We start from the raw sequence: 15,428 nt of genomic DNA, 5'->3' as shown, positions 1-15,428 counted from the left end.
CGGACTGGATTCGGATCGGACGCGAAATCCTCGAAGTGAACTCCACCTGTTCGCAGACTGGGCCCAAACCGGCCCAAATATATGGTCCATATAGTTGGGCCTAGTTGGGTGGGCTAAAAATTTTGTCTATCCGGGCGTGGTATATGGATGGATGGGCCTAGTAAGTAAAAATGTTAGGCCATTCTCAGCGATGAATGGCAGCAAAAGCAGAGTACATGGTTGATTGTACAATTTCTTGCCCTTAGGCTGGATCGCAGCATAGAAGCAAAACATCGATGCGAAGGATAAGAGCAGGTACAATAGCATGCTATTAGCCAGGTATAAATATATTTTAATAAGATAAACGATAAGAGAGAAGAGCAGCAGGCTACAAATCTATAGCCAGCTGCAGCACGGACTTCAATACACACTGTGTGTATGACAGGTGGGACCATATATTAATAGTATAGTAAGCAACTATTGTATGAATTGGCTATTAGATTGGCTATAGATCAATTGGAGCCAGTAGTGGGTGGTACTATTAAACTTGCTCTAAGCGATGTGGGAAATATTTTGACAATTAAAAGCAGGAGAGGAGGAAGAACATCCCCTAGCATCTTTAGCAAGTTTATCAGCTAGCTTATTAAGTTGTCTTGGAATCCAATGGACTCTTAATGATCCGGCAAGAAAGCTTGGATTTGACTCCAAATGGGCAGTAGAATCCAATGTCCTGGATCCTCTTGAAAGTTCTTTTTCCTAGCCGTGTCCGTCAGCGTTGAGCAATTAGTAAGGAAGACTGTATCTGCAAAGTTCAGAATCAAGGCAATTTCCATGGCTAGCTGCAAGGCTAGCAGTTCAGCTTGCAAAGGGGATTCTGCCAAATGACTATAAGCTTTGATAAAAAGAGCATTGTGAGTGTTAGGCAAATGGAAGAAGATTCCAATGCCTATTTTGTTATCATCCCAAGAAGCATCTATATAACATCTATTTCCTTCCGGCAACTTTTCCATTCCTCTCTCCGATGAAGATTGCTCCATATCATCATCCTGCAAATGAGGTTGCTCAATGTAGGAAGCTGATCATTGCCTTTGCTGCAAAATAAACTTGAGATGGCTCCTGAATTTTACCCTAAAACTTGAGATCATTTCTAGCCTTCCAAATCTGCCACATGATTGTGAAGATTCTATTTAAAGTGGCTTTGTTAGAACAGTTATTGGAAATGTAAGCAATTATGTGAGCCATAGAAACATTATCAGAGAAAATATCAGTGCGGAGATTAATGTCAGAAATCATCCAAGTGATCTTGCTAAAAGGGCAGCCGAAGAAAAGATGAAAATCATTTTCAGGCATACCACAACGGAAGCAATTCGGAGAGATTTCACTAACCCTGAAATTTAGCCTGGTTGCAGTAGGCAAGGCTCCCATCAGCAGTCTCCAGGCAAAGATTTTGATTTTTGGAGCCATACATTTATCTTTTCTTACCTGTTTCATAATCGTTTTTAACTTGTTCACTTACCTAGGCATCTTGAGGAGCTTCTCTCTTCCAGATTTCTTTATATGCACCTTTTGAATTACATTCTCCGTTAGATGTGAATTTCCAGCAAAGCCTGTCTGCTATATTATCTTGGATAATTGGTACCTGCAAAATTTTGTTGACCACCTGTTGCTCAAAGATGGAGTTCAACTTCTGTATATCCTAGCATTTGTCTTATGTCCAGAGATCTGCAACATTATTAGGCAATTGAACTTGCATAGAGTCTAGTTTTAAGAAATCATGGATATCAGCATTTAGATCACACCAAGGTTAGCTCCAAACAGACACACTTCCATCAGCTAACTGCCAAGACACAGAATCCTTGAGAGTTTTCCTGAGATTCAGAATCGAGCTCCAAAAGACAGATTTGGGAGAATTCTTAGAGGCTCTCCAGAAGGAAGTATTTGGGAAATATTTACCTTTCAGGATTTGAGATACCTGCTCATCAAGCTTACTGACTAGTCTCCAGGCAGCATTTAGAATCAGGCTCCTGTTCGCCATCTGAATATCTCTTATACCTAAACCACCATCCTGAACAAGTTTGCAAATGTCAGACCAGGATTTAAGGCAGAGAGGCTTCTTGTCCTGACCCTCCCTCACTCCTGTCCACCAGAAGATTCTGATGATAGAAGTGAGTTTGGCAATGATCTTTTTGGGAAGGAGGGTGGTAGCCATGTAATAAACAGGAAGGGAGGCAAAAACAGTTTTGATTAAGGTAAGCCTACCAGCATGGGAAAGTTTGTTAGCCTTTAGATTAGTAGGCTTGGCTTTGAATTTATCCACAATGAATTGGTAGACAAAAATTTTTGTTCTATTAGTGACAAAGAGGGGATGGCCCAAATGTTTGGTATTGGAATCAACAGAAGCAACATGGAAGATGGTTTTGATGGAATTCTGGATGTAAAGAGGAGTGGATTTGCTGAAAAGGATGGCAGATTTACTCCAGTTGGGAGTTTGGCCTGATTTGTTGCAAAAATTCTCAATGATTTCTTTGATTTTTCTTGCTTCGATCTCAGTAGCTTCACCTGTAATGATTAAATCATCTGCATAAAGGAGAGAGTGAATGGCCGGCCCCTGAGGGCTAAGTTTAATGCCTTTCATCTGATTATTAAGGAGATCCTCATTAAGCTGATTAGAAAGCTCATTAAGAGCCAACACGAACAGATAAGGAGAAAGAGGACAACCCTGTCTAACACCTCTATTAGCATTGAAAGCATCATAAGATTGACCATTAAAGGTCACATAAAAGGAAGCGGAGCTGATGCAACCCTGAACCAAATTGATGAAATTAGAGTGAAAGCCCATCTTTTTCATAGCAGAAGCAATGAAATCCCATTCCAATCTATCAAAAGCTTTGGAGAGATCAATTTTCAGCAGAAAACCTTTGTTTTTGAAAGAGTTAAGACCAAACGAATGAACAATTTCCTGGGCAATAATAATGTTATTTGCAATTCTTCTCCCAGGAATGTAGGCATGCTAAGAGTTAAAGATTAGGTCAGGAAGTTTACCTTTGATTATGTTTGCAATGGATTTGGCAATGATTTTGTACATCACATTACAAAGACTAATGGACTTGAAATCTGCAGGGTTAGCTGGCCTGTTTTTCTTAGGAATGAGGACAATATTGGTTTTGTTCAGTTCTTTGGGAAGATTACCTGTGTTATAAAAGTCTTCAACGAGCTTCATGATGTCATCTTTTATCCATCCCCAGGCCGCCTTGAAGAAGGCTACATTCATCCCATCAGGCTCAGGAGAGGCATTGCTCTTCATGTTTCTGATGATTTGCCAAACTTCCTGTTAGTCTGGGCATTGCCAGTCCATTTGGGCTGGGTCATCATTACCCGAGGAATATGTACTCGGCCTGTTAGTTCTGTCTGAACAAAAGAGATCAGTGAAATAATCAATGAAAACATTAGCAATGTCGTCAGGGTTAGTAACCAAATGATTATTAGACATGATAGAAGTGATTCTATTTTTCCTTCTTCTCTTGATGGCAGCTTGATGAAAAAATGAGGTGTTTCTGTCTCCATCCTTGACCCAATGCTTCTTGGCTCTTTGCCTATGATGATCCGAGAGCTTCTGTAGGAGAGAGTCGTGTTTGGCAACTAGCTCTTTCTCCTTCTCCACCTGCTGATGTCTGTCATTGGAAGACTAAATGTCTAGGATTTCTTGTTCAGTGTTACTACCTCTATTTCAGGTTATAAGACTTTCTAGCATTGCTCATATTCATATAGATATTAATGAATCTAGACGTATGTGTGCTTAGATTCATTAACATATATATGAATGTGGGCAATGCTAGAAAATCTTATAATATGAAATGGAGGAAGTAGCAATTTGCTGTTGAAGAGGTTTCTTCTTTTTGCTCCAAGATAAGAGATTGAGACCTAATTTCCATGCTTTTAAAACAAAAGAACCATTAATTTTGTCCCAGCTATTTTTGGCAAAGTCATGAAAGTCATTCTCAGTTAGCCACCAATTCTCAAACTTAAATGATTTTTTTGGTTTTCTGTGAGAAGGATTAAGTAAAATCAAAATAGGAGCATGATCACCATAAATGAAAGGGAGATGATAAATAGTAGTATTAGGAAAATTAGCACACCATTCAACATTAGCCAGGCATCTATCTAGTCTTTCATAAATAAGATCTCTACCTGACCTTTTATTAGTTCAAGTGTAAGCAGGGCCATTATAACCCATATCCATCAAGCCCACATTTCTCAGATGATTACAAAACATGGAGATACGATTAAGATCAGGAGAGCATTACCATACTTCTCCCAAGGGTTCATAATGTCATTCAGGTCACCCATACAATTAGTAGCACGGTGATTACTTTGATTAACAAAACTACTAATCTCCTGCCAAATTCTGCTAGAACTATGATGAGTAGGATCACCATATATACACAAAAGGTTAAATAACATGAGTGGCCTGGGACCTGAGTCTGCCACTCAGTAGCATAGTTGAAAAGACCGGACCAGTGAGTGACCCAGTCAACCTCCTGTTCACCGGTCCGATGGTTAGATCGATGGCTAATTGATACTCCATCCGTACCAAAATATAAGAGATTTTGAAGGGATATGATACTTCCTAGTATTACGAATCTGGACAAAGAGACTGTCTAGATTTGTAGTACTGGGTAATGTCACATCTCTCCAAAATACATTATATTATGAGTCGGAGGGATTACAAATGCTTTATATTTTTATATCAGCACTAACAACCCAATGCTTGGATCGCTACAGGAGCCAACTTCCAACCCACCCACTTGAGTTCTACTCCCCACCATTCCCCCTTTTGTTGGTGATTTTTGCCTAAATATCTAGTTATTTTGAGCCTTCGAGTTAAATGGGCCTTCTTCCGGCTTATTTAAACAATTCAGATGTCTAGGCCAGTCCGACCAAGACCAATTTATCACGGTTCACTTTAAAAGTGGCCAGTTCGAGGTGTCTAAAGCGGGTCAACTACATGTTGTTCTCTGGTTCTGTTTTTTTCTGGTCCAACCGCCGTGCTGGCCGGTTTTTTCCCACTATGCTCAGTAGTAATCAATGCCAACTCGTCTCTCTCCTATCTCTGTCGTCAATAACAAGAGTATTAATTTACCGGAAAAGCTACAAATCTATCGACAGTTTTTTCTCTAAATTTATTTTGATTTCTAGTCCATTGATCTTGTGTTAAGATCCGTGCTAGTTGTATGGAGAAATAGAAACACGGCAACCACAAGTGTGGGGATTCGATCCCAAGACCATGATCACACACATCACTTCTTAACAAAGTGAGCAATCAGACAGTTTATAGAATTAAAACTAGAGTGAATTCCACTTTGGACTAGGTTTAGTTACCTATGTTATAAAGTATACCAGGCATAAGTAAGCCTTTTTAACTAGAACTAGGTATTGTTACCAATTTTGCACCTTGTACCGGTGGCCCACATTCCAGTAGATCTTTCTCCTTCTTCCTCCTCAAAACTCCCTGAGCCCAACTCTATCCATACCGGTGAGCTTGTCTCTTCAGCCAGTAGAAGCAAATAGCAGCCGGCCAGCTAGCCCTCTCAGGCCCACTCCAACTCCTGTTACACGGCCGGCTGCAGCCTGCAAAGTGCCAGGGAGCGCACAAGACGAAGAACAACGAGATTGAATAATTGAATCAATGCATGCATATGGCATGAGAATCTAGAATAAATGGAGATGAGGCAGGATAGATCAAGCGTGCGTCGGCAGGAGTTGTTGAGAACAGCGGCAGTGGAAGAACTGGCCCAAAGTGAAACATTAATATAGACTTCCCTGGTCCAAAGTGAAAACTTAGTCCTATCCCTAGTCCAAGTTGCAACTTAGGTAAAAAATAGTGGTCCGATATGAAATTTACTCTTAAAACTAAAATTACACCTAAGTTAGTTACATAGCAATTACAGTATAATTATATACAAATTATATTTGAAAGTATTAGATTACTTATATTTTCAAGACGAAACGAGCATGTAGTTTTCGAGTAATTGTGGGACACATAGCTGGAGAATTTATTTATTTATTGAGCCGTCTGTAACAACAAAGTTTGAGCCGTACGTACGAAAGCACGCACGCAAGTGATGCGAGTTGGCGCGACGGGCGACGGCGGTCGATCGCACAAGCTTTTGGTTTTGCTTGACCGGCCCCGCCCGGCCGCACCTATTCGTACGCTGGTTTGGCCGCTGAAAACTTCCAAAAGAACCAAGCTAAAGGCTAAAGCCGCTTGCACGCACGTGTAGACAGGAGACCACCTTTATTAGGGTATGTACAATGGTTATTAACAGTGGTTTAATTCTTTGCGTTGCTAATTAGGAATACATGTTGTCTGTTGACATGGAAGAAAGAGAAAGAGGAAGAGACAAACATCGTTGTTATACATAACAACGGCTCTTAATCGAGATTTCTAATGGGCAAACGATCGTTTTAGGCGATTGGTTTTTTTTTCTTTTTCTCTCAAAGTAAGTTTATACGCCTAAAGTTTACACATCTAAAATTTATCCACCTAAAGTTTGTAAAGCGAATGTTTATAAGTCAAAAGTTTATATACCCGATTCAAATTCAAATTTGAATTCAAATATTTTATATTTTCCTCTTTTAGTAAGTTTATACACCTAAAGTTTACACATCTAAAGTTTACCCACCTAAAGTTTGTAGAGCGAATGTTTATAAGTCAAAAGTTTATATACCCGATTCAAATTCAAATTTGGATTCAAATATTTTATATAAAAATAATTTCTATACATAAAGTTTATGTGTGCAAAGTTTACGGTATAAAGTCTATGCACATAAATGAGAGTATTAGATTTTTTTTTCTAATTTTATTTACTAACTTTGTGTTTTTTTTGAATTTTATGATGAAAGGAAAGAAGGGAAAGGAGTATAGGGGGAGGGGCGGGTTGATCGCTCCCAGCGATCACCCACCCATTAGCCTCACCCGCTCTTGATCACTATAATATAGAAATATGGTTGCATGAGGGTAAAAAAATGGAAAGAATATTAAGAAAAGGAATATTTTTTGAGATAATGATTAGAGTTTTTATCGTCTTAACTATTGCAAAGACATGGTCTCTAAATAATCTTATAGCATTGTTTAAGAGACCATAGTCGTCTCTACCATTGAACATACTCTTAAGCTTTCTTTGATATACATATATACCACTCCCTCCGTCCCTAGATATTTAACACCGTTGACTTTTTTAAACATGTTTGATCGTTCATCTTATTCAAAAACTTTTGTGAAATATGTAAAACTATATGTTTACATAAAAGTATATTTAACAATGAATCAAATGATAAGAAAATAATTAATAATTACTTAAATTATTTGAATAAGACGAACGGTCAAATATGTTTAAAAAAGTCAACGGCGTTATTTAGGGACGGAGGGAGTAACAATTAAGCGTGTCATCAAGCGACGCCGGCCATAAGCTGGCTGCTATATATACTCTACAAACACATGTATGGTCAGTATGGATAGCCAATTAAGCAAGGAATAAATCGAACGAATGAATACCATGGGCTGGACTGGCTAAAGGTTAGGCGATGATCTGTTAGCTCGATCCTTCGGTGATCTCCTTTATTTTTGCTAAAGCTGGTACGTGCGTGTGGTGCGTACTACTGACCGGTACACCTGACCAACTCAATTGCCTTTGTTCCCTTGGCTGAGTTGCAGTGCCTGTAGCTACAGGGTACAGACTGGGACAATGGTACGGAAGCACAGGAGATCGATGCGCCTCTTGCGATTGCGGCTGTCACGGAAAGCGGCCATAAACGGCCCTCAGAATAAATTAATCTTGTATAAGGTATGATATATTCTAATACGTATAAGGTATAATATATTCTAATACGTTTTTATCTAGATTTATAGTACTAAAATAATTTAGTCTGCATACTGCAGCGGTCTGAGCAAATGCTATATATTACACGTAACTGCTTTTTAATAGCTGCAGCCCCTGTTTTGCTGGTTGTTACAGACGTTGCAAGGGCTGCGAGGAGGCCAGTTGATGAGCTCCCGAAAAAGCCGCATCCCTCCATTCCTGTCGATACAAAGGAGGCAGCCAGCGAACATCCATCACCGCGTTGATCGCCGCTGCCTGGAAGGCATCAGAGCAGTCGGGGATGCGGATTTAGGATGTGCCGAAGAAGAGGAGATCGGTAACGGTGGGGTTGAAACCAAGATAACGAGTGGGTGCAAGCTGACTATAAGGAACTGACCCCTTAATGTCGACGTTTGCGAGTTCAGGGGCCATACCTCGTAAGAGGGTCGGACGACGGCGGCACAAGCTATGGGCTCGAGGCTCCTCATCCTCTCGCCTCGACACCGCGGCAGTTGTGAAAACTATAATGTGATGAGGATGAGCGGAGGTTATGACAATAGGGAGGGCGTGACCTGATCTGGCGAGCCCCGTCCTCTTTGGTGTTGGGAGTTGGTGGGGCCATCAGGAGAAGCTTTGGGTGGGTGGCGGTGGAGCAGTAAGCTTGAGTGGTGGGTGGCGGTGGAGCAGTGAGCTTGAGTGGTGGGTGGCGACAGAGCGGGAGCTGATAGGTCTGCTACGTCCCTGTATCCAACGTTGGCCTGCCACCCTGGAGGTCATTGGCCGGCCGTTCCGGAGTTCGTTGATAGGGAGAAGAAGAAAAGAAAAGAAGGAAGAAGATAGAAAACATGACATTGCTAGCAAGGTTCTAATTTTACAAAATCAGCGTCAGCTAACTGATATCGTGAATAATATAATAGTAGTTTCATAAATCAGCACATCTACACTGACATGAATTCGATTAAGCCTAATAATATAAAATAGTCGGTGGACAGCACGCAACTACACGCACAACACAAGAGTCCAAAATTATTCGTTCCTGCAGCCGGGTGGCTATTATAGTAGGTTGTGGTATATGCATACCTTAAGTGCTCCTCAGATCGTCGCCGGCCTGCATGCAAACTTTCCAGCCAACCACGCGCCTATACGCTCGCGCGCACGCACTCTCGATCGGTGAACTTTACGGCCGGCCGGGCCGGCCAGCCAGCTGCTTGCATTGTGCATGGTCGTAGCAACAGGGAAGCTTAGCGACGAAGGCTAAGCTTAGCTTTTCTCATAAACAGTGCGTCCCAGGCAGTTAGGGAGTCCGAATCATGTCACTTCTTGCCCTTGCAAATCGCAATCCTCTGTAGCCATGAACAGTACGAGCAAGAGCACGTACGATGAAATTTGCGCAGCTCAGGGTTTTTTTTTCTGAAAAAAAAAATCGTACGAACACACGCAAACGCTTGATTACAATGCACGCATACTCGTCTCTATGAATGCACACACGTACATCATCACACCATATCCTTATAAATACCTCTGAATGACTGGAGATATTAACGATTATCTGTAGGATTATAACTGCTCATAAATTTTACAGGATCTTTAGGGAATTTGTTTCAATCATATAAAATTCTCATAATTAAAAACCATCTGTTCCAACTGTACTGCTGCCCTTAGCTTTCTCCTTCACCATATTTAAGGTTTTCGGCGAATTGGCTGCGTACATAACTCAACAATATGGTATTAGAGTAAAATATCTTTAGCCTTGGTGCAGTTAGATGTTTAAAACATCAAAGAAAAAAGGAAAAGTACTCCCTCTTTTTAAATTACTCATCGTTTCAGCTTTGTAATAAATCAAATATTTTTAACTATAAACAACATTTCCTATAAATTTTATATAGTTTAACATCATAAGTTTATGTTTTAGATTCATCGTAAATATTTTACTTTCATAATTTGTTAAACTATATAATTAAATTTCTAGATATTGATGGTAAATGTTAGAATTTCTAAAAGCAAAAAGAAGTACAAGAGATATCTCTATGAAAATGCATGATAAAGTAGCAGCAGCTAGCTAGCCAGCACACAATTGTACAAAGCACCTTAATTGATAACGAGTGCACAACTGCTTATAGATATGGAAATAAGCGCACAAACCCACACACAGATTATTAACATCATGCTGTACATATACAGTACCAGAGTACGATATCAAAAAAAGGACAGGCTAACATGCACATCACCGAAAAAAATCGAAAGCACAAACATGGGAACTAAAGCGATCCCAACACATGACCAAAATCATCAATAACCACATCGACAAATATTGCGCACACGCACGCACGCTTAATGCCTTGTTTACATCAATCCCATAATTGGGGGCTTAATTCGCACCACACACACAATGTTAGAGCACAACACATACACCATCACTTTTACTCTCTTTCTGCCTTAAAATCTCAATAATCTCTCTCTCTGTGTGTCTCTACAACTTTGCATGCATGCCCATCAATTAATCATCTTTAGTGAGTTACCTTTTGCTTTCTTGCTGACAGCTAGCTACACACTGCCTTTGTTATATTACCACATGCACACACTCTCTCTCCTTTTATGTGATGTTTCCTTAGCATTGTAAACCAGCTTTCATGTGATGTTTGAAACTTGAAACTTCTAGACCCCACTTGGTCACCACTCACCCACTTATTGCATCTCTATAAATACCCTTGCTATCCCACATTCCAAACTCCATGTCCAACCATCCAATTCCAAGCACTACTACTCATCACTAGCTCACACACAATTGCATACACCTAGCTCAAAAGCCTTTCTATTTCACTAATTGTGTGTGTTCATTGCTAGTTGCATTGTGGTTTTCTAGTTAATTAACAAGCTAGCTATACCTAGCTTATAATTAGCTAGAGTGTGAGCTTATAATTAGTTAGTTAGTTGAAAACAAGCTAAGATGAAGAGCAAGGCGTCCATGTTCTTGAAGCAGATGGTGTCGACGATCGTGGCGGTGGTGAAGGCGAAGTCGACGGCGGTGAGGGCCAAGACGAGCGCCATGAAGACGCGGCTGCTCATCTTCGGCGTCCTCCGCAACCGGAAGCTCCTCGCCACCGCCATCAACCACAAGATCCACGCCATCATGGGCGGCGCCGCCGCCCAGGACACCACCAACGACGGTGGCGTCGCCGGAGTGGAGGACGACGACGGCGGCGGCAGCAAGAAGGCCGTGGTGTTGTACAACACCGCGCCGAGCTTCCTCACGGAGCGCGGCTACTACGATCACGCCGGCGAGGAGGAAGAGGAGGAGGAGGACAGCGACGAGTACCTGACGCACTCGTTGTTCCAGGAGGAAGACGACGAGGACGACGAGCTGGTGAACGCGCCGGGGTCGGTGATCGACCTGGTGCGCGACGCCAAGGAAGGGGAAGGCGGCGAGTTCCGGCTGGAGGACGAGATCGACCACGTCGCCGACGTGTTCATCCGCCGCATCCACAAGCAGCTCAAGCTCCAGAAGCTCGACTCCTTCAAGAGGTTCTGCGAGATGCTCGAGAGGAGCGCCTAAGTTCATACCCAGATCGCCAAACTTTTTGGCTCACTGTGCATGGTGAAGAAAAAAAAACCTTTTTTTTACCGTTAAGCCAAGGTTAATTAATTGATTAATTACACACACAACTTGGTGACTTTTGATCCATGCACGCATGTAAGTAGAGAGAATAAAGTGACAAAGATATATACTTCTCTTGTAGAAGGGGTTCACTACTCTACTTAATTAGGGAGCAGCTGCTCATGTACTTTATAATTTACTTGTCTTGTTCTTTAGTTCTTTTGATCAGGGGGAGGTATATTGTTAAGCTTCCAAGAAATTATTAGTAATAAACAAATAAAAAAGTTGTAGATTCCTGACATTCAGTTGGGTCTATATCTCACTTCTGTTTCATGTAATATAAACTAGGGATGTAAACGGTCGGAAATGGTCGGAAACGGTATCACTATTTTATTATTTTTTCGAAAACGAATGGTAACAGTAGGAAAATTTCTATATTTATGAATTCATCTATTTAGTGTCATCTTCAATATTTATCTATTTAGTGTCAACTTCAATGCCACGTTGACAGAAATTAAAAAAAACTAAAATTTAAAAAGGTAACCATCGGTAAAAATATTATTATTATATTAGTTTTACGGAAACGGTATAAGCACGGTCGGGAAATTTCTATACCGTATTCACCCCTAGTCTAAACTATATTTGTTTTGATCAATTTCTCTCATACTATTAACTAGCATATATAGTCATGCATTTGCACGACTTTAACCCCCTCTATACAAAATGTGTCTGCATTTCGTGGTTTTGAAACATACATTGACAGTTTATTTATTACTTTTTAAATAATTCATACATAACAATTAAATGTTTCAGTTAGTGTAATAGATATGGTTAGGGTTCATATTCATCTTCTCTGTCACAGTTTTCCTCTACTTATTTACTCAACCATAACTGTCTATTTTTTTTGTTTGTGCCTTAGCTGCTGCTTTGCCACTTTTCCGCCTTAGCTGCTGTTTTGCCACCAAAGGGGCTCATCTTTTCACTTATGCTTATGTTTATCAGTTAAAATTTGAATTTTCAACCTTAAATTTTGAGTTGATTTTAAGGTTTTTTCATCGAAGTTTATTTTTCAGCCTTTGCTTTTATATCACTAAAAACACGTATATAAAAGTTTTATTCACAAACCCTTTTCGTTTGCAAATATATCGGTTCACTTATTCCGCGAATAAGTGAAACGATGGCTCCGCAAATCACCAATTGCCACCTACATTGTTGTAGTAGGAGCCCTTTATTTTCCTATTATATTCTATCCATTGTTCATTTCAGCAAAAAAAAATTTACATACTTGGATACTTGCTAAAAAAACGTATTTAGCAAGAAAGCATAACATAGCTAAATTTATCTTGATATGTAATAAATATTTTTTTCATGCAAATTAATAGTTTACAATGATTATACTAAATTTGTGAAATAACTGTTGTATAATTTTACTGTTACTCCTCTGTTCATAAATATTATAGGTTTAATTTTGAATAAAATTATGTATCATAGTCACAACCATAATATAAACTGTTTTGAGATGTTAGGCTTTTTTTTTCCTTTCCATTGTTTTGTAATATTTAATTTTTTTTAGAGATCACTTTGATAGTTTATTTATGCGCGTTCAGTGGTGGTCTCGTGGAGCTTCCCGGCTCGCGAGCTTTCTGTTGGAAGCTTCTTGAAGGCCAGCTCCCGAAGCCGTATTGCTTGATCTTTGGCTTGTACAGCAGTACAGGAATATAATCCAACGGTTTATATCACTTGCTGCATGCATTGGACGGTGTTTAATTTGTAGCTTATGTGGCTCAATCAGGTTTTGAGAAAGTTTACTACTTCCAATTCTACTGGTGGGCCTTAATCCCGGCACATTTGTGGGTAGGCCCATTTTAATTCATATCTCAACCCATCCATATCTAATGGGCCGGAATACCGGCCTGCCAAACAATTCAAGGCTTCAGGGGTGAGGACAGCTTATAACAGCAAACTCCTATTGAAAGAAAAATATTTACATATACGATTCTAAACTAGATTAATGGAACATGTAAAAAAACCTTGGCAGGATTACATGCCTATTCTATTAAGGCGGAGCATAAGGAAAATTATACAGATTGGAATATTTCCTGTATTCATACCTAAAGATAGCTTTATTTTAAGATGGAAAACTCAACCCCCATCATTCCGCTGTAGCTGATTATAAACCGCAACATTTATTAGCGATAGGAAAAATTTATGTGAAAAACTTTTATATATGTGTTCTTAGCGACTTAAACGTCAATCCTGAAAAACAAAAAAAAACAACAAAATTAATTCTAGTGTAAATATCGTAAAACTACATATACTCTGCACGATCTATCACAAAACTATAGATTTAAGAACTTGTTTCACAAGACTACATATTTAGTGTCTTTGTTTATCACAAAACTACATGTACTTTGCACAATATATCACAAATTACATATTTAATAACTTGTTTCACAAAACTACAGATTTAGTGTCTTCATTTATCAGAAAATTACAGGTTTAGTGTCTATTATCATCGTAGTTTTGTGATAATAGAGACACTAAACCTGTAGTTTTGTGATAAATGAAGACACTAAAATTGTAGTTATGTGATAAACGAATACACTAAATCTATAGTTTTGTGAAACAAGTTCTTAAATATATAGTTTTGCGATAGATTGTGCAAGGTATCTGTAGTTTTGTGAAACAAGCTCTTAAATCTGTAGTTTTGTGATAATTTGTGCAAAATACCTGTAGTTTTGTGAAACTTACTCTTAATTCTAAAACTAAGTTCTAAAATTGAAATTTTGATCGTGGCTAATAGGCTAACGATGGAGCTGCGAAATGGAGCATAGCTTAACTGGTTAAGGACCCCTTTGATTCACAGGATATGAAAAACACAGGAATTGAAGTAGCAGGTTTCTCAAATCCTAGAATGAGCAAACATGCTATGGGAAAAATAAAGGAAGATTCACAAAAAGGTCACACCTCTTACTATATTTCCTATGAAATGCAAAGCATAGGAATACAATCCTATGAAAAGTTTCCTTTCTTTCCTATGAATCAAAGGAACATGTAGGAAAAAATCCATAGGAATTTGAATCCTATACAAATCATTTCTCAGTCATATGAATCAAAGGGCCCTTTCTTTATGGTATAACTAACCTGTCTGAGGTTAAGTTATAGTTTTGTGTATCTTCATAGGGATGAGAATGCACGCGTTGTGAGCATTTCTAGAATATTTTTTTTAAAAAAAGCTAACGATGGAAGTTGGTAACGCACAGGGCTACAGTAACCTACGCAGAGCAGTACTACCTCCGTCCCAAAATACTTGTCGCTTTCAGTTTTTGTTTGTAACTTTTGATTATTTGTCTTACTAAAAAAATTATAGAATTGTTATTTATTTTGTTTGTGACTTGCTTTATTATCAAAAGCACTTTAAGTATGATTTGTCATTTTTTATATTTACACTAATTTTTCAAGTAAGATGAATAGTCAAACGTTACAAGAAAAAAGTCAAAGCGACCACTATTTTAGAACGGAGGTAGTAACATCTGCACTGTCGGTTCGAAATCGTGTGGCTGAGATCGATCAATTCCCAAACGGAAGCCGTACAAGTCAACGTAACATCAACAACTGTTTCGCGAACAAAAAGAGTACAACTGTTTCGAAAAAAAAAAAGAGTAAACATCCACAGCTATGGGAAATCATACTGGCCGTCCGATCTTGAATTAATGAGCGCGAGAGATAAGAAGGGTTTTTTTTTTATATATAACAGAGAGATAAGAAGAGTTAAACAAACATCTCTTTTGTCTCTGGAAGATTGGGGGGACAAACGGATAAGCATTAGGCACTGCCGATGACGATGCAGGTGGGCCCATTTGCTCTAATCTGCCGAGATGAGGATGCAGATATGAGATATTTGTCTTTCTTAACATAAATTATCTCGTGCACATATCATTCGTCCCTTGAAAAAGTTATACTACCAAGGTTGTTTACACACGGGCTTTTGATTA

General features: G+C 39.3%; 1 protein-coding gene and 1 pseudogene across 1 annotated transcript; one reads left to right on the top strand and one right to left on the bottom strand.

The window, feature by feature from the left end:
- Window positions 1–10: 10 nt before the first annotated feature.
- On the bottom strand, window positions 11–3,283 carry LOC127770816 (uncharacterized; annotated as a pseudogene).
- A 7,279-nt stretch (window positions 3,284–10,562) lies between these two features.
- Window positions 10,563–11,844, top strand: LOC127769985 (uncharacterized). Its single transcript, XM_052295647.1, has one exon. It carries the CDS (start codon window positions 10,786–10,788, stop codon window positions 11,389–11,391), a length of 606 nt encoding a protein of 201 aa, XP_052151607.1. The 5' UTR covers window positions 10,563–10,785; the 3' UTR covers window positions 11,392–11,844.
- Window positions 11,845–15,428: the final 3,584 nt, after the last annotated feature.

Source organism: Oryza glaberrima, chromosome 4 (genome assembly GCF_000147395.1).
Source record: "Oryza glaberrima chromosome 4, OglaRS2, whole genome shotgun sequence".
Taxonomy (NCBI): Eukaryota; Viridiplantae; Streptophyta; class Magnoliopsida; order Poales; family Poaceae; genus Oryza; species Oryza glaberrima.
The sequence above is the reverse complement of the archived record's forward strand: the minus strand, read 5'-3'. Positions and strand labels throughout refer to the sequence as shown.

Excerpts from the sequence above, each read along its gene's own strand:
- LOC127769985 (XM_052295647.1), top strand. The coding sequence starts at position 10,786 with ATGAAGAGCAAGGCGTCCATGTTCTTGAAGCAGATGGTGTCGACGATC.